General features: G+C 33.3%; 4 protein-coding genes across 6 annotated transcripts; all 4 read left to right on the forward strand.

Annotated features, from left to right (window-relative positions):
• Positions 1 to 3,576: 3,576 nt before the first annotated feature.
• Positions 3,577 to 4,269, forward strand: LOC145138372 (putative germin-like protein 2-3). Its single transcript, XM_079072467.1, has 2 exons — positions 3,577 to 3,619; positions 3,800 to 4,269. Exon 2 carries the CDS (start codon positions 3,811 to 3,813, stop codon positions 4,267 to 4,269), a length of 459 nt encoding a protein of 152 aa, XP_078928593.1. The 5' UTR covers positions 3,577 to 3,619; positions 3,800 to 3,810.
• Positions 4,270 to 8,580: 4,311 nt separating this feature from the next.
• Positions 8,581 to 9,273, forward strand: LOC145138373 (putative germin-like protein 2-3). The gene is made up of 2 exons (XM_079072468.1): positions 8,581 to 8,623; positions 8,804 to 9,273. Exon 2 carries the CDS (start codon positions 8,815 to 8,817, stop codon positions 9,271 to 9,273), a length of 459 nt encoding a protein of 152 aa, XP_078928594.1. The 5' UTR covers positions 8,581 to 8,623; positions 8,804 to 8,814.
• Positions 9,274 to 13,515: 4,242 nt separating this feature from the next.
• LOC145137604 (putative germin-like protein 2-3) lies at positions 13,516 to 14,277 on the forward strand. Of its 2 annotated transcripts, none has more exons than XM_079071731.1 (2): positions 13,516 to 13,627; positions 13,742 to 14,277. In XM_079071731.1, the coding sequence occupies exons 1-2, from the start codon at positions 13,516 to 13,518 to the stop codon at positions 14,275 to 14,277; spliced, it is 648 nt and encodes a 215-aa protein (XP_078927857.1). The 2 variants fall into 2 exon arrangements, with proteins under 2 accessions (XP_078927857.1, XP_078927858.1); XM_079071732.1 differs by having other exon boundaries at positions 13,585 to 13,627; positions 13,808 to 14,277.
• A 4,313-nt stretch (positions 14,278 to 18,590) lies between these two features.
• LOC145137569 (putative germin-like protein 2-3) lies at positions 18,591 to 19,352 on the forward strand. Of its 2 annotated transcripts, none has more exons than XM_079071699.1 (2): positions 18,591 to 18,702; positions 18,817 to 19,352. In XM_079071699.1, the coding sequence occupies exons 1-2, from the start codon at positions 18,591 to 18,593 to the stop codon at positions 19,350 to 19,352; spliced, it is 648 nt and encodes a 215-aa protein (XP_078927825.1). The 2 variants fall into 2 exon arrangements, with proteins under 2 accessions (XP_078927825.1, XP_078927826.1); XM_079071700.1 differs by having other exon boundaries at positions 18,660 to 18,702; positions 18,883 to 19,352.
• The last annotated feature ends 4,370 nt before the right edge of the window (positions 19,353 to 23,722 follow it).

Raw genomic sequence — 23,722 nt, forward strand, 5'->3', positions numbered from 1 at the left:
AAAAATCTATGTTTGAAAAAGCCACATAAGAGCTTCTATTGGCATTCATTGGTAACTAGAAAGTGAGAGCATCAAACATAGAAATAAATATGTCAAAAATACAATGTCACAGACAGAAAAAGAAAATGTATGGATGTTGTCTACTACTTCAAACAAATTAAACACATGTAGCTACATCCATATCAATACCCAATAACATACAAAATGAAAAATCTAAGTTTCATGGATTAAAGAACAAAACCATATGTTACTCATGACATAAGACGATCGGTTTGAATAGCCGATTACAACCACATGAACACAAAGTAAAGAAAATAGAGTTTCAAATACCATTCTTTATTAATCAAAATCAACTCCTAAAAGTCAAAGGCGGCTAACCTATTTATAATTAAACTAAAACCCTAATATGACTCATAATTATGATTGAAATCATCTAAATTAGGAGATTACATAAATCTAAATATTTTATGAATATAGGGCATAAAAATTCCTAATAAAGATAAATCTTAACCGAAAAAATTATAAAATAAAATTACCTTAATAAAATTAAATCATTGATTTATCTTTCATATACCTTCCATCATCTTCCTCATAGTGATGCAACTCATCATCGAGTGTACATCTCTCATCCACGGTTTCCAAAGGACAAACAACTTCCACACTTTAAAACAAAGACGGATAAATCAAACAAGACAACATGCACGATTATAGTTTCCACCTACATATATTCCTACTGATTGTCTCATTTATGAGTTCTTGAGTAACCTTAGGAGGACAACCATGTTTATAAGAAAATGCAATATATTATAACATTCGTGCCTTTATTTAATTTTATTGAATTTCCCTTAAGAGTTATAATAAATATATAAATAATATTAAAAAATAATTATTATTAATTATCTAACATAAAAAGATGTATTTTTTTTGGCAAAGAACTAAAATCTATAATATTAAAACTTAAAATGCTAAGATCTTGGAAGGAGGGACCAAAGTTGACAAATTCTTTTTACTTGCATGAAATCACATGGGGGAGGAGATCCTTCATCGAGGCCGATGGTAAGACTTATCTCGCTTTCATCCCATGTAAAACTCGACCTTTTGAATCCTTATCAGACCATATCGTAACCTAAATGTCCCCGAAATCGGTTTGTTGTGTTTCAAGATAAGAGTGTACCGAGAAAGTAGAGAAATATGAGGAAGAGGGTAATCAAGTTGAAGGCAGCAGGACAATAAAAGGTCATATGACCTTTCCCTTCGTTAAACCCAAATTTTGCAAAAGAGAACTCGATTTTTTCAAAAACCATGTCTTCATTTACTTGTCTTATGTGCCTATTTGTATTAGATTAAATCATACAATGTGCTTTAAAAAAGTGAGAAGTTCAGTGCTTATTGTTTTTATCTTGACGAGTATGGTTGTTATGGTTTCACTTACTTGTGTGACCGATACATAACTATGTAAACTGACTTTCGTATATTTTTAAATATGTTTTTTTTGTCTTTTTGTTTTACTTTTTATAGTTAAGAAAGATAACTAATAAACCCAAACCCTACGCCCCCCCCCCCCCCCCCCCCAACCTACTTTATGTCACCATACCTACCCCCATTCCATTCATCTATCTTCATCGGTCTCCGTCAACCGCCACCGTCCCTACCATTACCATCCTCAATCACCATTTCAATGCAGAAGGTTTTTAGGGTTTAATCCACCCTTATTTCCGTTATTTGTCTTCAAACTGAACATGAATAAATAAAGCAACAACCTCCCCATACCCATGGAAAATAAATAGAAATTATGAAGCCCTATGGTAACTGGCAAATGAGAGCAAAACACATACAAGGATTCTCTTGAAATTTATTAGTAACTAGCAAGTGTGAACCTAAAACATATGAACAAATAAGCCAGAAATACAATGTCACTAGAAACAAAACGTGGAAGTGTGGACGTTGCCTACTACTTAATTAAATTAAACACATGTAGCTACATCCATATCAACAGCCAATAACATACAAAATTACGAATCTAGGTTTCATGGATTAAAGAACAAAACCTTGTGTTACTAATGGCAAATGGATTAAGATGACACAAGTTCCCCTATCATTAAAACTCGTAGGGAATGGAGTCGAACAAGGGGGTGCACATATCGCCTGATCAAGCAAGGAAGACGAGAATCACTATGAAATAATTTATTTTTTCCAGATTTTTTTAGAGTTGTTTAATAATTTAACCATTCCTCAATCTTCGCCTCTTTGCTCGGTGTTCTATCATCGCTGAAATCTAGGGAGATCGTTGATCCAACATCCACACATAAATCAAAATTGGTGGTTGGGGTGTGTTTTAGAAAAAGGTTAGTAGAAGAGACATATGATTAGATGTAGATTATTGTAGGATGTTCCTTCCAAATTCTTCACTAGAAAGCACACATAGAGATTAGGCACATGAAACATGGTTTTAAATCTCAGCCATTGGTTGATCAAACGGCGTTAATTAGGCATTGCTATTTAGCAACCTACCTTGCTTTTTCCTAGTAGTTTAGTTTTATGGGTTCTTTTTTTTGCAAAATTTTGGACTTATATTTACTGTTTCCATTCATACTATAAAATCCAAATATATTTTTTGTTATAATTTATCTTTCTTTTATTTATTCAGGAAAATTAAGATTTTTTTTTTCTTTTTTTTGTAATTTTAGACGTCAAATTAATACAAGTAATTTACAGACAGCTAGTAAAGACGCTGTATTGGTAAATGGATCTTAAATTTGTGTGCAATACATCGCTATAAAGTTTATGATGATAATCTGTAGTACGTATTGTGCATTTGTCAGTGAAAGTAGTAAGTTTGTAATGTTTGTTATGTATGTGTACAAGATATTGCCCACGTACACCTTCTTCTAACCAATTTTGATATGTGTCTAACAAACCAGTAAAACCCATTATCAAACGGACTATACACATAAATGGTTTTTGATAATTGTGCACATTTTTGTAGTGCACGTAGGTAATATTTTGTTTCAAGAAAAGCCTGGAATGCATCAATTAAAAAATAAAATATACATAAAGCATTCTTTAACTATAATATTGATCTCATTTGGAAACGGTCAATATTGTTCTTCAAGACTTTTTCATTTTCTTAAAAAATTGATATAAGTAGAAAATTCCTATGCATAATAAACATTCAAGGTTCTATTAAAATTAATCCTAAGTATGGAAGTTATGAAAAAGTACATAAGTAAATATACGAAATGGAAGGATCATAGACATATAAGGTTAGTAGTTGCAACCTTTATGAAATTAAGAACCAGACAACGTAAGTTGAATGTATCTTGCTTCTAGAAATTGAACAGCAAAATTTGAATGCATCTCAAGATGATAATGATGACGCTATGATGGTATTAGTCTTAATGTTCCTATATTTTCACTATAAAAGCATGGCGAGTTCCACTCTTTATTTCATAGATTTCCCAGCTACCATAATTAAGTCATCAAAAACAAGTTTTCAGCTTCTCAACAATGACGTCTCATTTGCTTTTATTTGGTCTCTTGGTGGCGGGTTGCTCCCTTGCGTTTGCTTCGGACCCTAGTCCTCTTCAGGACTTCTGTGTGGCAGACCAAAATAGCAGAGGTAAGAATTTATTGCTGAAAGTCGAGAAACTCTCCTGCATTCATGCATGATTTGAAAATATATTATATTTAATTGTGATTAATAGTTTATTTATTTATTTATTTTTCTTGGTAGTATTGGTGAATGGCTTGGTTTGTAAAGAGGCGAGGCTTGTACAACCTGATGATTTCTTTTATAGAGGACTGCAGCTAATGGGAAATACCTCGAATGCGGTTGGGTCTGCTGTGACTCCGGTGACCGTAGAAGAGTTGCCAGGACTTAACACTCTTGGTATCTCAATGGCACGTATTGACTTCGCACCACAGGGTATTAACCCCCCACATACACACCCTCGGGCCACTGAAATTTTGACTGTTATGGAAGGCCGTATTCTAGTCGGATTTGTCACGTCCAACCCTCAAAACCGACTCATCACAAAAGAACTTCAGAAAGGCGATGTTTTCGTGTTCCCAGAAGGCCTGATTCACTTCCAGAAAAACGTGGGAAATGGCTATGCTGTTGCTATTGCAGCTTTGAGTAGTCAAAATCCAGGTGTTATTACCATTGCAAACGCTGTTTTTGGGTCAAATCCCGATATCGCTGGAGATATTCTTGCGAAGGCCTTTCAAGTTGACATCAACGTCGTCTATCAAATTCAATCGAAATTCTAGCTTTTACATGCTTCTAAAATGTTGATTTTCTTATCAATGTTGTGATATTTGTTATGTTTATGTTGTTATATTTAAAATCGAATAGTATATATACTACTGTCATAGTGATTTTGATTTACTTATGTGGAATTAACTACTTCAAAAGTAAGATATAAACTATCAAAACCCAAGAGTGTGCAAGAAATAGACTTAGAAATGACAAAGTTAAATTTACGTAAGTGTGTGCAAGAAATAGACTTAGAAATCAGAAAGACAAACCTAAGTTTGTGCAAGAAATAGACTTAGAAATCACAAAGACAAACCTAAGAGTGTGCAAGAAATAGACTTAGAAATCACAAAGACAAATTTACGTAAATAACCCACTTGCTTTAGAAAGACTAGAAGTTCAACCATCAAATTTTTCAAAAAGATTAATATGGTCCTTGGTGTTTCGATCAGTTACTAGGTCAGTCAACCACCTTGACCTATACAAATTTAATTTTTTATCCTTTTAACTCTTTTATTTTAGTTGTCATAATAAAAATGAAACTAAATAATCACCAACCCCATCCACCTCACTTTACGCCACCCACCTCCCATTCCATTCCCTTCTTCTGTCACCTTCCACCACCACCACCGTTGTCAACCAGAAGGTGGTTAGGGTTTTACCCAAACCTATTTGCATCATCTATCTTCAACATATCCATCTATAATCAAAGAAAAGACCTCCCAAGATCCAAGCCTAAAAATAGAAATCACGAAGTGCTTTGGTCTCCAACCAACCTTTCAAGATTTTGTTAACTAAAAGAAAATGAAGTATACATAGCAAAACATAAAAATCTATGTTTGAAAAAGCCACAGAAGAGCTTCTATTGGCATTCATTGGTAACTAGAAAGTGAGAGCATCAAACATAGAAACAAATATGTCAAAAATACAATGTCACGGACAGAAAAAGAAAATGTATGGATGTTGTCTACTACTTCAAACAAATTAAACACATGTAGCTACATCCATATCAATACCCAATAACATACAAAATGAAAAATCTAAGTTTCATGGATTAAAGAACAAAACCATATGTTACTCATGACATAAGACGATCGGTTTGAATAGCCGATTACAACCACATAAACACAAAGTAAAGAAAATAGAGTTTCAAATACCATTCTTTATTAATCAAAATCAAATCCTAAAAGTCAAAGGCGGCTAACCTATTTATAATTAAACTAAAACCCTAATATGACTCATAATTATGATTGAAATCATCTAAATTAGGAGATTACATAAATCTAAATATTTTATGAATATAGGGCATAAAAATTCCTAATAAAGATAAATCTTAACCGAAAAAATTATAAAATAAAATAACCTTAATAAAATTAAATCATTGATTTATCTTTCATATACCTTCCATCATCTTCCTCATAGTGATGCAACTCATCATCGAGTGTACATCTCTCATCCACGGTTTCCAAAGGACAAACAACTTCCACACTTTAAAACAAAGACGGATAAATCAAACAAGACAACATGCACGATTATAGTTTCCACCTACATATATTCCTACTGATTGTCTCATTTATGAGTTCTTGAGTAACCTTAGGAGGACAACCATGTTTATAAGAAAATGCAATATATTATAACATTCGTGCCTTTTTTTAATTTTATTGAATTTCCCTTAAGAGTTATAATAAATATATAAATAATATTAAAAAATAATTATTATTAATTATCTAACATAAAAAGATGTATATTTTTGGCAAAGAACTAAAATCTATAATATTAAAACTTAAAATGCTAAGATCTTGGAAGGAGGGACCAAAGTTGACAAATTCTTTTTACTTGCATGAAATCACATGGGGGAGGAGATCCTTCATCGAGGCCGATGGTAAGACTTATCTCGCTTTCATCCCATGTAAAACTCGACCTTTTGAATCCTTATCAGACCATATCGTAACCTAAATGTCCCCGAAATCGGTTTGTTGTGTTTCAAGATAAGAGTGTAACGAGAAAGTAGAGAAATATGAGGAAGAGGGTAATCAAGTTGAAGGCAGCAGGACAATAAAAGGTCATATGACCTTTCCCTTCGTTAAACCCAAATTTTGCAAAAGAGAACTCGATTTTTTCAAAAACCATGTCTTCATTTACTTGTCTTATGTGCCTATTTGTATTAGATTAAATCATACAATGTGCTTTAAAAAAGTGAGAAGTTTAGTGCTTATTGTTTTTATCTTGACGAGTATGGTTGTTATGGTTTCACTTACTTGTGTGACCGATACATAACTATGTAAACTGACTTTCGTATATTTTTAAATATGTTTTTTTTTTGTCTTTTTGTTTTACTTTTTATAGTTAAGAAAGATAACTAATAAACCCAAACCCTACGCCCCCCCCCCCCCCCAACCTACTTTATGTCACCATACCTACCCCCATTCCATTCATCTACCTTCATCGGTCTCCGTCAACCGCCACCGTCCCTACCATTACCATCCTCAATCACCATTTCAATGCAGAAGGTTTTTAGGGTTTAATCCACCCTTATTTCCGTTATTTGTCTTCAAACTGAACATGAATAAATAAAGCAACAACCTCCCCATACCCATGGCAAATAAATAGAAATTATGAAGCCCTATGGTAACTGGCAAATGAGAGCAAAACACATACAAGGATTCTCTTGAAATTTATTAGTAACTAGCAAGTGTGAACCTAAAACATATGAACAAATAAGCCAGAAATACAATGTCACTAGAAACAAAAAGTGGAAGTGTGGACGTTGCCTACTACTTAATTAAATTAAACACATGTAGCTACATCCATATCAACAGCCAATAACATACAAAATTACGAATCTAGGTTTCATGGATTAAAGAACAAAACCTTGTGTTACTAATGGCAAATGGATTAAGATGACACAAGTTCCCCTATCATTAAAACTCGTAGGGAATGGAGTCGAACAAGGGGGTGCACATATCGCCTGATCAAGCAAGGAAGACGAGAATCACTATGAAATAATTTATTTTTTTCAGATTTTTTTAGAGTTGTTTAATAATTTAACCATTCCTCAATCTTCGCCTCTTTGATCGGTGTTCTATCATCCCTGAAATCTAGGGAGATCGTTGATCCAACATCCACACATAAATCAAAATTGGTGGTTGGGGTGTGTTTTAGAAAAATGTTAGTGGAAGAGACATATGATTAGATGTAGATTATTGTAGGATGTTCCTTCCAAATTCTTCACTAGAAAGCACACATAGAGATTAGGCACATGAAACATGGTTTTAAATCTCAGCCATTGGTTGATCAAACGGCGTTGATTAGGCATTGCTATTTAGCAACCTACCTTGCTTTTTCCTAGTAGTTTAGTTTTATGGGTTCTTTTTTTTGCAAAATTTTGGACTTATATTTACTGTTTCCATTCATACTATAAAATCCAAATATATTTTTTGTTATAATTTATCTTTCTTTTATTTATTCAAGAAAATAAGATTTTTTTTTCTTTTTTTTGTAATTTAAGACGTCAAATTAATACAAGTAATTTACAAACAGCTAGTAAAGACGCTGTGTTGGTAAATGGATCTTAACTTTGTGTGCAATACATCACTATAAAGTTTATGATGATAATCTGTAGTACGTATTGTGCATTTGTCAGTGAAAGTAGTAAGTTTGTAATGTTTGTTATGTATGTGTACAAGATATTGCCCACGTACACCTTCTTCTAACCAATTTTGATATGTGTCTAACAAACCAGTAAAACCCATTATCAAACGGACTATACACATAAATGGTTTTTGATAATTGTGCACATTTTTGTAGTGCACGTAGGTAATATATTGATCTCATTTGGAAACGGTCAATATTGTTCTTCAAGACTTTTTCATTTTCTTAAAAAATTGATATAAGTAGAAAATTCCTATGCATAATAAACATTCAAGGTTCTATTAAAATTAATCCTAAGTATGGAAGTTATGAAAAAGTACATAAGTAAATATACGAAATGGAAGGATCATAGACATATAAGGTTAGTAGTTGCAACCTTTATGAAATTAAGAACCAGACAACGTAAGTTGAATGTATCTTGCTTCTAGAAATTGAACAGCAAAATTTGAATGCATCTCAAGATGATAATGATGACGCTATGATGGTATTAGTCTTAATGTTCCTATATTTTCACTATAAAAGCATGGCGAGTTCCATTCTTTATTTCATAGATTTCCCAGCTACCATAATTAAGTCATCAAAAACAAGTTTTCGGCTTCTCAACAATGACGTCTCATTTGCTTTTATTTGGTCTCTTGGTGGCGGGTTGCTCCCTTGCGTTTGCTTCGGACCCTAGTCCTCTTCAGGACTTCTGTGTGGCAGACCAAAATAGCAGAGGTAAGAATTTATTGCTGAAAGTCGAGAAACTCTCCTGCATTCATGCATGATTTGAAAATATATTATATTTAATTGTGATTAATAGTTTATTTATTTATTTATTTTTCTTGGTAGTATTGGTGAATGGCTTGGTTTGTAAAGAGGCGAGGCTTGTACAACCTGATGATTTCTTTTATAGAGGACTGCAGCTAATGGGAAATACCTCGAATGCGGTTGGGTCTGCTGTGACTCCGGTGACCGTAGAAGAGTTGCCAGGACTTAACACTCTTGGTATCTCAATGGCACGTATTGACTTCGCACCACAGGGTATTAACCCCCCACATACACACCCTCGGGCCACTGAAATTTTGACTGTTATGGAAGGCCGTATTCTAGTCGGATTTGTCACGTCCAACCCTCAAAACCGACTCATCACAAAAGAACTTCAGAAAGGCGATGTTTTCGTGTTCCCAGAAGGCCTGATTCACTTCCAGAAAAACGTGGGAAATGGCTATGCTGTTGCTATTGCAGCTTTGAGTAGTCAAAATCCAGGTGTTATTACCATTGCAAACGCTGTTTTTGGGTCAAATCCCGATATCGCTGGAGATATTCTTGCGAAGGCCTTTCAAGTTGACATCAACGTCGTCTATCAAATTCAATCGAAATTCTAGCTTTTACATGCTTCTAAAATGTTGATTTTCTTATCAATGTTGTGATATTTGTTATGTTTATGTTGTTATATTTAAAATCGAATAGTATATATACTACTGTCATAGTGATTTTGATTTACTTATGTGGAATTAACTACTTCAAAAGTAAGATATAAACTATCAAAACCCAAGAGTGTGCAAGAAATAGACTTAGAAATGACAAAGTTAAATTTACGTAAGTGTGTGCAAGAAATAGACATAGAAATCAGAAAGACAAACCTAAGTTTGTGCAAGAAATAGACGTAGAAATCACAAAGAAAAACCTAAGAGTGTGCAAGAAATAGACTTAGAAATCACAAAGACAAATTTACGTAAATAACCCACTTGCTTTAGAAAGACTAGAAGTTCAACCATCAAATTTTTCAAAAAGATTAATATGGTCCTTGGTGTTTCGATCAGTTACTAGGTCAGTCAACCACCTTGACCTATACAAATTTAATTTTTTATCCTTTTAACTGATTTATTTTAGTTGTCATAATAAAAATGAAACTAAATAATCACCAACCCTATCCACCTCACTTTACGCCACCCACCTCCCATTCCATTCCCTTCTTCTGTCACCTTCCACCGCCACCACCGTTGTCAACCAGAAGGTGGTTAGGGTTTTACCCAAACCTATTTGCATCATCTATCTTCAACATATCCATCTATAATCAAAGAAAAGACTTCCCAAGATCCAAGCCTAAAAATAGAAATCACGAAGTGCTTTGGTCTCCAACCAACCATTCAAGATTTTGTTAACTAAAAGAAAATGAAGTATACATAGCAAAACATAAAAATCTATGTTTGAAAAAGCCACAGAAGAGCTTCTATTGGCATTCATTGGTAACTAGAAAGTGAGAGCATCAAACATAGAAACAAATATGTCAAAAATACAATGTCACAGACAGAAAAAGAAAATGTATGGATGTTGTCTACTACTTCAAACAAATTAAACACATGTAGCTACATCCATATCAATACCCAATAACATACAAAATGAAAAATCTAAGTTTCATGGATTAAAGAACAAAACCATATGTTACTCATGACATAAGACGATCGGTTTGAATAGCCGATTACAACCACATGAACACAAAGTAAAGAAAATAGAGTTTCAAATACCATTCTTTATTAATCAAAATCAACTCCTAAAAGTCAAAGGCGGCTAACCTATTTATAATTAAACTAAAACCCTAATATGACTCATAATTATGATTGAAATCATCTAAATTAGGAGATTACATAAATCTAAATATTTTATGAATATAGGGCATAAAAATTCCTAATAAAGATAAATCTTAACCGAAAAAATTATAAAATAAAATTACCTTAATAAAATTAAATCATTGATTTATCTTTCATATACCTTCCATCATCTTCCTCATAGTGATGCAACTCATCATCGAGTGTACATCTCTCATCCACGGTTTCCAAAGGACAAACAACTTCCACACTTTAAAACAAAGACGGATAAATCAAACAAGACAACATGCACGATTATAGTTTCCACCTACATATATTCCTACTGATTGTCTCATTTATGAGTTCTTGAGTAACCTTAGGAGGACAACCATGCTTATAAGAAAATGCAATATATTATAACATTCGTGCCTTTATTTAATTTTATTGAATTTCCCTTAAGAGTTATAATAAATATATAAATAATATTAAAAAATAATTATTATTAATTATCTAACATAAAAAGATGTATTTTTTTTGGCAAAGAACTAAAATCTATAATATTAAAACTTAAAATGCTAAGATCTTGGAAGGAGGGACCAAAGTTGACAAATTCTTTTTACTTGCATGAAATCACATGGGGGAGGAGATCCTTCATCGAGGCCGATGGTAAGACTTATCTCGCTTTCATCCCATGTAAAACTCGACCTTTTGAATCCTTATCAGACCATATCGTAACCTAAATGTCCCCGAAATCGGTTTGTTGTGTTTCAAGATAAGAGTGTACCGAGAAAGTAGAGAAATATGAGGAAGAGGGTAATCAAGTTGAAGGCAGCAGGACAATAAAAGGTCATATGACCTTTCCCTTCGTTAAACCCAAATTTTGCAAAAGAGAACTCGATTTTTTCAAAAACCATGTCTTCATTTACTTGTCTTATGTGCCTATTTGTATTAGATTAAATCATACAATGTGCTTTAAAAAAGTGAGAAGTTCAGTGCTTATTGTTTTTATCTTGACGAGTATGGTTGTTATGGTTTCACTTACTTGTGTGACCGATACATAACTATGTAAACTGACTTTCGCCTACGCCCCCCCCCCCCCCCCCCAACCTACTTTATGTCACCATACCTACCCCCATTCCATTCGTCTACCTTCATCGGTCTCCGTCAACCGCCACCGTCCCTACCATTACCATCCTCAATCACCATTTCAATGCAGAAGGTTTTTAGGGTTTAATCCACCCTTATTTCCGTTATTTGTCTTCAAACTGAACATGAATAAATAAAGCAACAACCTCCCCATACCCATGGCAAATAAATAGAAATTATGAAGCCCTATGGTAACTGGCAAATGAGAGCAAAACACATACAAGGATTCTCTTGAAATTTATTAGTAAATAGCAAGTGTGAACCTAAAACATATGAACAAATAAGCCAGAAATACAATGTCACTAGAAACAAAAAGTGGAAGTGTGGACGTTGCCTACTACTTAATTAAATTAAACACATGTAGCTACATCCATATCAACAGCCAATAACATACAAAATTACGAATCTAGGTTTCATGGATTAAAGAACAAAACCTTGTGTTACTAATGGCAAATGGATTAAGATGACACAAGTTCCCCTATCATTAAAACTCGTAGGGAATGGAGTCGAACAAGGGGGTGCACATATCGCCTGATCAAGCAAGGAAGACGAGAATCACTATGAAATAATTTATTTTTTCCAGATTTTTTTAGAGTTGTTTAATAATTTAACCATTCCTCAATCTTCGCCTCTTTGCTCAGTGTTCTATCATCGCTGAAATCTAGGGAGATCGTTGATCCAACATCCACACATAAATCAAAATTGGTGGTTGGGGTGTGTTTTAGAAAAAGGTTAGTGGAAGAGACATATGATTAGATGTAGATTATTGTAGGATGTTCCTTCCAAATTCTTCACTAGAAAGCACACATAGAGATTAGGCACATGAAACATGGTTTTAAATCTCAGCCATTGGTTGATCAAACGGCGTTAATTAGGCATTGCTATTTAGCAACCTACCTTGCTTTTTCCTAGTAGTTTAGTTTTATGGGTTCTTTTTTTTGCAAAATTTTGGACTTATATTTACTGTTTCCATTCATACTATAAAATCCAAATATATTTTTTGTTATAATTTATCTTTCTTTTATTTATTCAGGAAAATTAAGATTTTTTTTTTCTTTTTTTTGTAATTTTAGACGTCAAATTAATACAAGTAATTTACAGACAGCTAGTAAAGACGCTGTATTGGTAAATGGATCTTAAATTTGTGTGCAATACATCGCTATAAAGTTTATGATGATAATCTGTAGTACGTATTGTGCATTTGTCAGTGAAAGTAGTAAGTTTGTAATGTTTGTTATGTATGTGTACAAGATATTGCCCACGTACACCTTCTTCTAACCAATTTTGATATGTGTCTAACAAACCAGTAAAACCCATTATCAAACGGACTATACACATAAATGGTTTTTGATAATTGTGCACATTTTTGTAGTGCACGTAGGTAATATTTTGTTTCAAGAAAAGCCTGGAATGCATCAATTGAAAAATAAAATATACATAAAGCATTCTTTAACTATAATATTGATCTCATTTGGAAACGGTCAATATTGTTCTTCAAGACTTTTTCATTTTCTAAAAAAATTGATATAAGTAGAAAATTCCTATGCATAATAAACATTCAAGGTTCTATTAAAATTAATCCTAAGTATGGAAGTTATGAAAAAGTACATAAGTAAATATACGAAATGGAAGGATCATAGACATATAAGGTTAGTAGTTGCAACCTTTATGAAATTAAGAACCAGACAACGTAAGTTGAATGTATCTTGCTTCTAGAAATTGAACAGCAAAATTTGAATGCATCTCAAGATGATAATGATGACGCTATGATGGTATTAGTCTTAATGTTCCTATATTTTCACTATAAAAGCATGGCGAGTTCCACTCTTTATTTCATAGATTTCCCAGCTACCATAATTAAGTCATCAAAAACAAGTTTTCAGCTTCTCAACAATGACGTCTCATTTGCTTTTATTTGGTCTCTTGGTGGCGGGTTGCTCCCTTGCGTTTGCTTCGGACCCTAGTCCTCTTCAGGACTTCTGTGTGGCAGACCAAAATAGCAGAGGTAAGAATTTATTGCTGAAAGTCGAGAAACTCTCCTGCATTCATGCATGATTTGAAAATATATTATATTTAATTGTGATTAATAGTTTATTTATTTATTTATTTTTCTTGGTAGTATTCGTGAATGGCTTGGTTTGTAAAGAGGCGAGGCTTGTACAACCTGATGATTTCTTTTATAGAGGACTGCAGCTAATGGGAAATACCTCGAATGCGGTTGGGTCTGCCGTGACTCCGGTGACCGTAGAAGAGTTGCCAGGACTTAACACTCTTGGTATCTCAATGGCACGTATTGACTTCGCACCACAGGGTATTAACCCCCCACATACACACCCTCGGGCCACTGAAATTTTGACTGTTATGGAAGGCCGTATTCTAGTCGGATTTGTCACGTCCAACCCTCAAAACCGACTCATCACAAAAGAACTTCAGAAAGGCGATGTTTTCGTGTTCCCAGAAGGCCTGATTCACTTCCAGAAAAACGTGGGAAATGGCTATGCTGTTGCTATTGCAGCTTTGAGTAGTCAAAATCCAGGTGTTATTACCATTGCAAACGCTGTTTTTGGGTCAAATCCCGATATCGCTGGAGATATTCTTGCGAAGGCCTTTCAAGTTGACATCAACGTCGTCTATCAAATTCAATCGAAATTCTAGCTTTTACATGCTTCTAAAATGTTGATTTTCTTATCAATGTTGTGATATTTGTTATGTTTATGTTGTTATATTTAAAATCGAATAGTATATATACTACTGTCATAGTGATTTTGATTTACTTATGTGGAATTAACTACTTCAAAAGTAAGATATAAATTATCAAAACCCAAGAGTGTGCAAGAAATAGACTTAGAAATGACAAAGTTAAATTTACGTAAGTGTGTGCAAGAAATAGACTTAGAAATCAGAAAGACAAACCTAAGTTTGTGCAAGAAATAGACTTAGAAATCACAAAGACAAACCTAAGAGTGTGCAAGAAATAGACTTAGAAATCACAAAGACAAATTTACGTAAATAACCCACTTGCTTTAGAAAGACTAGAAGTTCAACCATCAAATTTTTCAAAAAGATTAATATGGTCCTTGGTGTTTCGATCAGTTACTAGGTCAGTCAACCACCATGACCTATACAAATTTAATTTTTTATCCTTTTAACTCTTTTATTTTAGTTGTCATAATAAAAATGAAACTAAATAATCACCAACCCCATCCACCTCACTTTACGCCACCCACCTCCCATTCCATTCCCTTCTTCTGTCACCTTCCACCACCACCACCGTTGTCAACCAGAAGGTGGTTAGGGTTTTACCCAAACCTATTTGCATCATCTATCTTCAACATATCCATCTATAATCAAAGAAAAGACCTCCCAAGATCCAAGCCTAAAAATAGAAATCACGAAGTGCTTTGGTCTCCAACCAACCTTTCAAGATTTTGTTAACTAAAAGAAAATGAAGTATACATAGCAAAACATAAAAATCTATGTTTGAAAAAGCCACAGAAGAGCTTCTATTGGCATTCATTGGTAACTAGAAAGTGAGAGCATCAAACATAGAAACAAATATGTCAAAAATACAATGTCACGGACAGAAAAAGAAAATGTATGGATGTTGTCTACTACTTCAAACAAATTAAACACATGTAGCTACATCCATATCAATACCCAATAACATACAAAATGAAAAATCTAAGTTTCATGGATTAAAGAACAAAACCATATGTTACTCATGACATAAGACGATCGGTTTGAATAGCCGATTACAACCACATGAACACAAAGTAAAGAAAATAGAGTTTCAAATACCATTCTTTATTAATCAAAATCAAATCCTAAAAGTCAAAGGCGGCTAACCTATTTATAATTAAACTAAAACCCTAATATGACTCATAATTATGATTGAAATCATCTAAATTAGGAGATTACATAAATCTAAATATTTTATGAATATAGGGCATAAAAATTTCTAATAAAGATAAATCTTAACCGAAAAAATTATAAAATAAAATAACCTTAATAAAATTAAATCATTGATTTATCTTTCATATACCTTCCATCATCTTCCTCATAGTGATGCAACTCATCATCGAGTGTACATCTCTCATCCACGGTTTCCAAAGGACAAACAACTTCCACACTTTAAAACAAAGACGGATAAATCAAACAAGACAACATGCACGATTATAGTTTCCACCTACATATATTCCTACTGATTGTCTCATTTATGAGTTCTTGAGTAACCTTAGGAGGACAACCATGTTTATAAGAAAATGCAATATATTATAACATTCGTGCCTTTATTTAATTTTATTGAATTTCCCTTATGAGTTATAATAAATATATAAATAATATTAAAAAATAATTATTATTAATTATCTAACATAAAAAGATGTATATTTTTGGCAAAGAACTAAAATCTATAATATTAAAACTTAAAATGCTAAGATCTTGGAAGGAGGGACCAAAGTTGACAAATTCTTTTTACTTGCATGAAATCACATGGGGGAGGAGATCCTTCATCGAGGCCGATGGTAAGACTTATCTCTCTTTCATCCCATGTAAAACTCGACCTTTTGAATCCTTATCAGACCATATCGTAACCTAAATGTCCCCGAAATCGGTTTGTTGTGTTTCAAGATAAGAGTGTAACGAGAAAGTAGAGAAATATGAGGAAGAGGGTAATCAAGTTGAAGGCAGCAGGACAATAAAAGGTCATATGACATTTCCCTTCGTTAAACCCAAATTTTGCAAAAGAGAACTCGATTTTTTCAAAAACCATGTCTTCATTTACTTGTCTTATGTGCCTATTTGTATTAGATTAAATCATACAATGTGCTTTAAAAAAGTGAGAAGTTCAGTGCTTATTGTTTTTATCTTGACGAGTATGGTTGTTATGGTTTCACTTACTTGTGTGACCGATACATAACTATGTAAACTGACTTTCGTATATTTTTAAATATGTTTTTTTTTTGTCTTTTTGTTTTACTTTTTATAGTTAAGAAAGATAACTAATAAACCCAAACCCTACGCCCCCCCCCCCCAACCTACTTTATGTCACCATACCTACCCCCATTCCATTCATCTACCTTCATCGGTCTCCGTCAACCGCCACCGTCCCTACCATTACCATCCTCAATCACCATTTCAATGCAGAAGGTTTTTAGGGTTTAATCCACCCTTATTTCCGTTATTTGTCTTCAAACTGAACATGAATAAATAAAGCAACAACCTCCCCATACCCATGGCAAATAAATAGAAATTATGAAGCCCTATGGTAACTGGCAAATGAGAGCAAAACACATACAAGGATTCTCTTGAAATTTATTAGTAACTAGCAAGTGTGAACCTAAAACATATGAACAAATAAGCCAGAAATACAATGTCACTAGAAACAAAAAGTGGAAGTGTGGAAGTTGCGTACTACTTAATTAAATTAAACAAATGTAGCTACATCCATATCAACAGCCAATAACATACAAAATTACGAATCTAGGTTTCATGGATTAAAGAACAAAACCCTGTGTTACTAATGGCAAATGGATTAAGATGACACAAGTTCCCCTATCATTAAAACTCGTAGGGAATGGAGTCGAACAAGGGGGTGCACATATCGCCTGATCAAGCAAGGAAGACGAGAATCACTATGAAATAATTTATTTTTTCCAGATTTTTTTAGAGTTGTTTAATAATTTAACCATTCCTCAATCTTCGCCTCTTTGCTCGGTGTTCTATCATCGCTGAAATCTAGGGAGATCGTTGATCCAACATCCACACATAAATCAAAATTGGTGGTTGGGGTGTGTTTTAGAAAAAGGTTAGTGGAAGAGACATATGATTAGATGTAGATTATTGTAGGATGTTCCTTCCAAATTCTTCACTAGAAAGCACACATAGAGATTAGGCACATGAAACATGGTTTTAAATCTCAGCCATTGGTTGATCAAACGGCGTTAATTAGGCATTGCTATTTAGCAACCTACCTTGCTTTTTCCTAGTAGTTTAGTTTTATGGGTTCTTTTTTTTGCAAAATTTTGGACTTATATTTACTGTTTCCATTCATACTATAAAATCCAAATATATTTTTTGTTATAATTTATCTTTCTTTTATTTATTCAGGAAAATTAAGATTTTTTTTTTCTTTTTTTTGTAATTTTAGACGTCAAATTAATACAAGTAATTTACAGACAGCTAGTAAAGACGCTGTGTTGGTAAATGGATCTTAAATTTGTGTGCAATACATCGCTATAAAGTTTATGATGATAATCTGTAGTACGTATTGTGCATTTGTCGGTGAAAGTAGTAAGTTTGTAATGTTTGTTATGTATGTGTACAAGATATTGCCCACGTACACCTTCTTCTAACCAATTTTGATATGTGTCTAACAAACCAGTAAAACCCATTATCAAACGGACTATACACATAAATGGTTTTTGATAATTGTGCACATTTTTGTAGTGCACGTAGATAATATTTTGTTTCAAGAAAAGCCTGGAATGCATCAATTGAAAAATAAAATATACATAAAGCATTCTTTAACTATAATATTGATCTCATTTGGAAACGGTCAATATTGTTCTTCAAGACTTTTTCATTTTCTTAAAAAATTGATATAAGTAGAAAATTCCTATGCATAATAAACATTCAAGGTTCTATTAAAATGAATCCTAAGTATGGAAGTTATGAAAAAGTACATAAGTAAATATACGAAATGGAAGGATCATAGACATATAAGGTTAGTAGTTGCAACCTTTATGAAATTAAGAACCAGACAACGTAAGTTGAATGTATCTTGCTTCTAGAAATTGAACAGCAAAATTTGAATGCATCTCAAGATGATAATGATGACGCTATGATGGTATTAGTCTTAATGTTCCTATATTTTCACTATAAAAGCATGGCGAGTTCCACTCTTTATTTCATAGATTTCCCAGCTACCATAATTAAGTCATCAAAAACAAGTTTTCAGCTTCTCAACAATGACGTCTCATTTGCTTTTATTTGGTCTCTTGGTGGCGGGTTGCTCCCTTGCGTTTGCTTCGGACCCTAGTCCTCTTCAGGACTTCTGTGTGGCAGACCAAAATAGCAGAGGTAAGAATTTATTGCTGAAAGTCGAGAAACTCTCCTGCATTCATGCATGATTTGAAAATATATTATATTTAATTGTGATTAATAGTTTATTTATTTATTTATTTTTCTTGGTAGTATTCGTGAATGGCTTGGTTTGTAAAGAGGCGAGGCTTGTACAACCTGATGATTTCTTTTATAGAGGACTGCAGCTAATGGGAAATACCTCGAATGCGGTTGGGTCTGCTGTGACTCCGGTGACCGTAGAAGAGTTGCCAGGACTTAACACTCTTGGTATCTCAATGGCACGTATTGACTTCGCACCACAGGGTATTAACCCCCCACATACACACCCTCGGGCCACTGAAATTTTGACTGTTATGGAAGGCCGTATTCTAGTCGGATTTGTCACGTCCAACCCTCAAAACCGACTCATCACAAAAGAACTTCAGAAAGGCGATGTTTTCGTGTTCCCAGAAGGCCTGATTCACTTCCAGAAAAACGTGGGAAATGGCTATGCTGTTGCTATTGCAGCTTTGAGTAGTCAAAATCCAGGTGTTATTACCATTGCAAACGCTGTTTTTGGGTCAAATCCCGATATCGCTGGAGATATTCTTGCGAAGGCCTTTCAAGTTGACATCAACGTCGTCTATCAAATTCAATCGAAATTCTAGCTTTTACATGCTTCTAAAATGTTGATTTTCTTATCAATGTTGTGATATTTGTTATGTTTATGTTGTTATATTTAAAATCGAATAGTATATATACTACTGTCATAGTGATTTTGATTTACTTATGTGGAATTAACTACTTCAAAAGTAAGATATAAACTATCAAAACCAAAGAGTGTGCAAGAAATAGACTTAGAAATGACAAAGTTAAATTTACGTAAGTGTGTGCAAGAAATAGACATAGAAATCAGAAAGACAAACCTAAGTTTGTGCAAGAAATAGACTTAGAAATCACAAAGAAAAACCTAAGAGTGTGCAAGAAATAGACTTAGAAATCACAAAGACAAATTTACGTAAATAACCCACTTGCTTTAGAAAGACTAGAAGTTCAACCATCAAATTTTTCAAAAAGATTAATATGGTCCTTGGTGTTTCGATCAGTTACTAGGTCAGTCAACCACCTTGACCTATACAAATTTAATTTTTTATCCTTTTAACTCTTTTATTTTAGTTGTCATAATAAAAATGAAACTAAATAATCACCAACCCCATCCACCTCACTTTACGCCACCCACCTCCCATTCCATTCCCTTCTTCTGTCACCTTCCACCACCACCACCGTTGTCAACCAGAATGTGGTTAGGGTTTTACCCAAACCTATTTGCATCATCTATCTTCAACATATCCATCTATAATCAAAGAAAAGACCTCCCAAGATCCAAGCCTAAAAATAGAAATCACGAAGTGCTTTGGTCTCCAACCAACCTTTCAAGATTTTGTTAACTAAAAGAAAATGAAGTATACATAGCAAAACATAAAAATCTATGTTTGAAAAAGCCACAGAAGAGCTTCTATTGGCATTCATTGGTAACTAGAAAGTGAGAGCATCAAACATAGAAACAAATATGTCAAAAATACAATGTCACGGACAGAAAAAGAAAATGTATGGATGTTGTCTACTACTTCAAACAAATTAAACACATGTAGCTACATCCATATCAATACCCAATAACATACAAAATGAAAAATCTAAGTTTCATGGATTAAAGAACAAAACCATATGTTACTCATGACATAAGACGATCAGTTTGAATAGCCGATTACAACCACATGAACACAAAGTAAAGAAAATAGAGTTTCAAATACCATTCTTTATTAATCAAAATCAAATCCTAAAAGTCAAAGGCGGCTAACCTATTTATAATTAAACTAAAACCCTAATATGACTCATAATTATGATTGAAATCATCTAAATTAGGAGATTACATAAATCTAAATATTTTATGAATATAGGGCATAAAAATTCCTAATAAAGATAAATCTTAACCGAAAAAATTATAAAATAAAATAACCTTAATAAAATTAAATCATTGATTTATCTTTCATATACCTTCCATCATCTTCCTCATAGTGATGCAACTCATCATCGAGTGTACATCTCTCATCCACGGTTTCCAAAGGACAAACAACTTCCACACTTTAAAACAAAGACGGATAAATCAAACAAGACAACATGCACGATTATAGTTTCCACCTACATATATTCCTACTGATTGTCTCATTTATGAGTTCTTGAGTAACCTTAAGAGGACAACCATGTTTATAAGAAAATGCAATATATTATAACATTCGTGCCTTTATTTAATTTTATTGAATTTCCCTTAAGAGTTATAATAAATATATAAATAATATTAAAAAATAATTATTATTAATTATCTAACATAAAAAGATGTATATTTTTGGCAAAGAACTAAAATCTATAATATTAAAACTTAAAATGCTAAGATCTTGGAAGGAGGGACCAAAGTTGACAAATTCTTTTTACTTGCATGAAATCACATGGGGGAGGAGATCCTTCATCGAGGCTGATGGTAAGACTTATCTCTCTTTCATCCCATGTAAAACTCGACCTTTTGAATCCTTATCAGACCATATCGTAACCTAAATGTCCCCGAAATCGGTTTGTTGTGTTTCAAGATAAGAGTGTAACGAGAAAGTAGAGAAATATGAGGAAGAGGGTAATCAAGTTGAAGGCAGAAGGACAATAAAAGGTCATATGACCTTTCCCTTCGTTAAACCCAAATTTTGCAAAAGAGAACTCGATTTTTTCAAAAACCATGTCTTCATTTACTTGTCTTATGTGCCTATTTGTATTAGATTAAATCATACAATGTGCTTTAAAAAAGTGAGAAGTTCAGTGCTTATTGTTTTTATCTTGACGAGTATGGTTGTTATGGTTTCACTTACTTGTGTGACCGATACATAACTATGTAAACTGACTTTCGTATATTTTTAAATATGTTTTTTTTTTTGTCTTTTTGTTTTACTTTTTATAGTTAAGAAAGATAACTAATAAACCCAAACCCTACGCCCCCCCCCCCCCAACCTACTTTATGTCACCATACCTACCCCCATTCCATTCGTCTACCTTCATCGGTCTCCGTCAACCGCCACCGTCCCTACCATTACCATCCTCAATCACCATTTCAATGCAGAAGGTTTTTAGGGTTTAATCCACCCTTATTTCCGTTATTTGTCTTCAAACTGAACATGAATAAATAAAGCAACAACCTCCCCATACCCATGGCAAATAAATAGAAATTATGAAGCCCTATGGTAACTGGCAAATGAGAGCAAAACACATACAAGGATTCTCTTGAAATTTATTAGTAACTAGCAAGTGTGAACCTAAAACATATGAACAAATAAGCCAGAAATACAATGTCACTAGAAACAAAAAGTGGAAGTGTGGACGTTGCCTACTACTTAATTAAATTAAACACATGTAGCTACATCCATATCAACAGCCAATAACATACAAAATTACGAATCTAGGTTTCATGGATTAAAGAACAAAACCTTGTGTTACTAACGGCAAATGGATTAAGATGACACAAGTTCCCCTATCATTAAAACTCGTAGGGAATGGAGTCGAACAAGGGGGTGCACATATCGCCTGATCAAGCAAGGAAGACGAGAATCACTATGAAATAATTTATTTTTTCCAGATTTTTTTAGAGTTGTTTAATAATTTAACCATTCCTCAATCTTCGCCTCTTTGCTCGGTGTTCTATCATCGCTGAAATCTAGGGAGATCGTTGATCCAACATCCACACATAAATCAAAATTGGTGGTTGGGGTGTGTTTTAGAAAAAGGTTAGTGGAAGAGACATATGATTAGATGTAGATTATTGTAGGATGTTCCTTCCAAATTCTTCACTAGAAAGCACACATAGAGATTAGGCACATGAAACATGGTTTTAAATCTCAGCCATTGGTTGATCAAACGGCGTTAATTAGGCATTGCTATTTAGCAACCTACCTTGCTTTTTCCTAGTAGTTTAGTTTTATGGGTTCTTTTTTTTGCAAAATTTTGGACTTATATTTACTGTTTCCATTCATACTATAAAATCCAAATATATTTTTTGTTATAATTTATCTTTCTTTTATTTATTCAGGAAAATTAAGATTTTTTTTTTCTTTTTTTTGTAATTTTAGACGTCAAATTAATACAAGTAATTTACAGACAGCTAGTAAAGACGCTGTGTTGGTAAATGGATCTTAAATTTGTGTGCAATACATCGCTATAAAGTTTATGATGATAATCTGTAGTACGTATTGTGCATTTGTCAGTGAAAGTAGTAAGTTTGTAATGTTTGTTATGTATGTGTACAAGATATTGCCCACGTACACCTTCTTCTAACCAATTTTGATATGTGTCTAACAAACCAGTAAAACCCATTATCAAACGGACTATACACATAAATGGTTTTTGATAATTGTGCACATTTTTGTAGTGCACGTAGGTAATATTTTGTTTCAAGAAAAGCCTGGAATGCATCAATTGAAAAATAAAATATACATAAAGCATTCTTTAACTATAATATTGATCTCATTTGGAAACGGTCAATATTGTTCTTCAAGACTTTTTCATTTTCTTAAAAAATTGATATAAGTAGAAAATTCCTATGCATAATAAACATTCAAGGTTCTATTAAAATTAATCCTAAGTATGGAAGTTATGAAAAAGTACATAAGTAAATATACGAAATGGAAGGATCATAGACATATAAGGTTAGTAGTTGCAACCTTTATGAAATTAAGAACCAGACAACGTAAGTTGAATGTATCTTGCTTCTAGAAATTGAACAGCAAAATTTGAATGCATCTCAAGATGATAATGATGACGCTATGATGGTATTAGTCTTAATGTTCCTATATTTTCACTATAAAAGCATGGCGAGTTCCATTCTTTATTTCATAGATTTCCCAGCTACCATAATTAAGTCATGAAAAACAAGTTTTCGGCTTCTCAACAATGACGTCTCATTTGCTTTTATTTGGTCTCTTGGTGGCGGGTTGCTCCCTTGCGT

The sequence above is a fragment of the Lactuca virosa genome, chromosome 9 (genome assembly GCF_052849685.1).
Source record: "Lactuca virosa cultivar CGN04683 chromosome 9, Lactuca_virosa_CGN04683_v6, whole genome shotgun sequence".
In the NCBI taxonomy this organism is placed as follows: Eukaryota; Viridiplantae; Streptophyta; class Magnoliopsida; order Asterales; family Asteraceae; genus Lactuca; species Lactuca virosa.

Bases quoted from the DNA above. Each gene is read 5' to 3' on its own strand.
- LOC145138372 (XM_079072467.1), top strand. From the start codon at position 3,811: ATGGGAAATACCTCGAATGCGGTTGGGTCTGCTGTGACTCCGGTGACC.
- LOC145138373 (XM_079072468.1), top strand. From the start codon at position 8,815: ATGGGAAATACCTCGAATGCGGTTGGGTCTGCTGTGACTCCGGTGACC.
- LOC145137604 (XM_079071731.1), top strand. From the start codon at position 13,516: ATGACGTCTCATTTGCTTTTATTTGGTCTCTTGGTGGCGGGTTGCTCC. The intron at 13,628-13,741 runs GTAAGAATTTAT...TTTTCTTGGTAG, and splicing joins GGCAGACCAAAATAGCAGAG to TATTCGTGAATGGCTTGGTT.
- LOC145137569 (XM_079071699.1), top strand. From the start codon at position 18,591: ATGACGTCTCATTTGCTTTTATTTGGTCTCTTGGTGGCGGGTTGCTCC. The intron at 18,703-18,816 runs GTAAGAATTTAT...TTTTCTTGGTAG, and splicing joins GGCAGACCAAAATAGCAGAG to TATTCGTGAATGGCTTGGTT.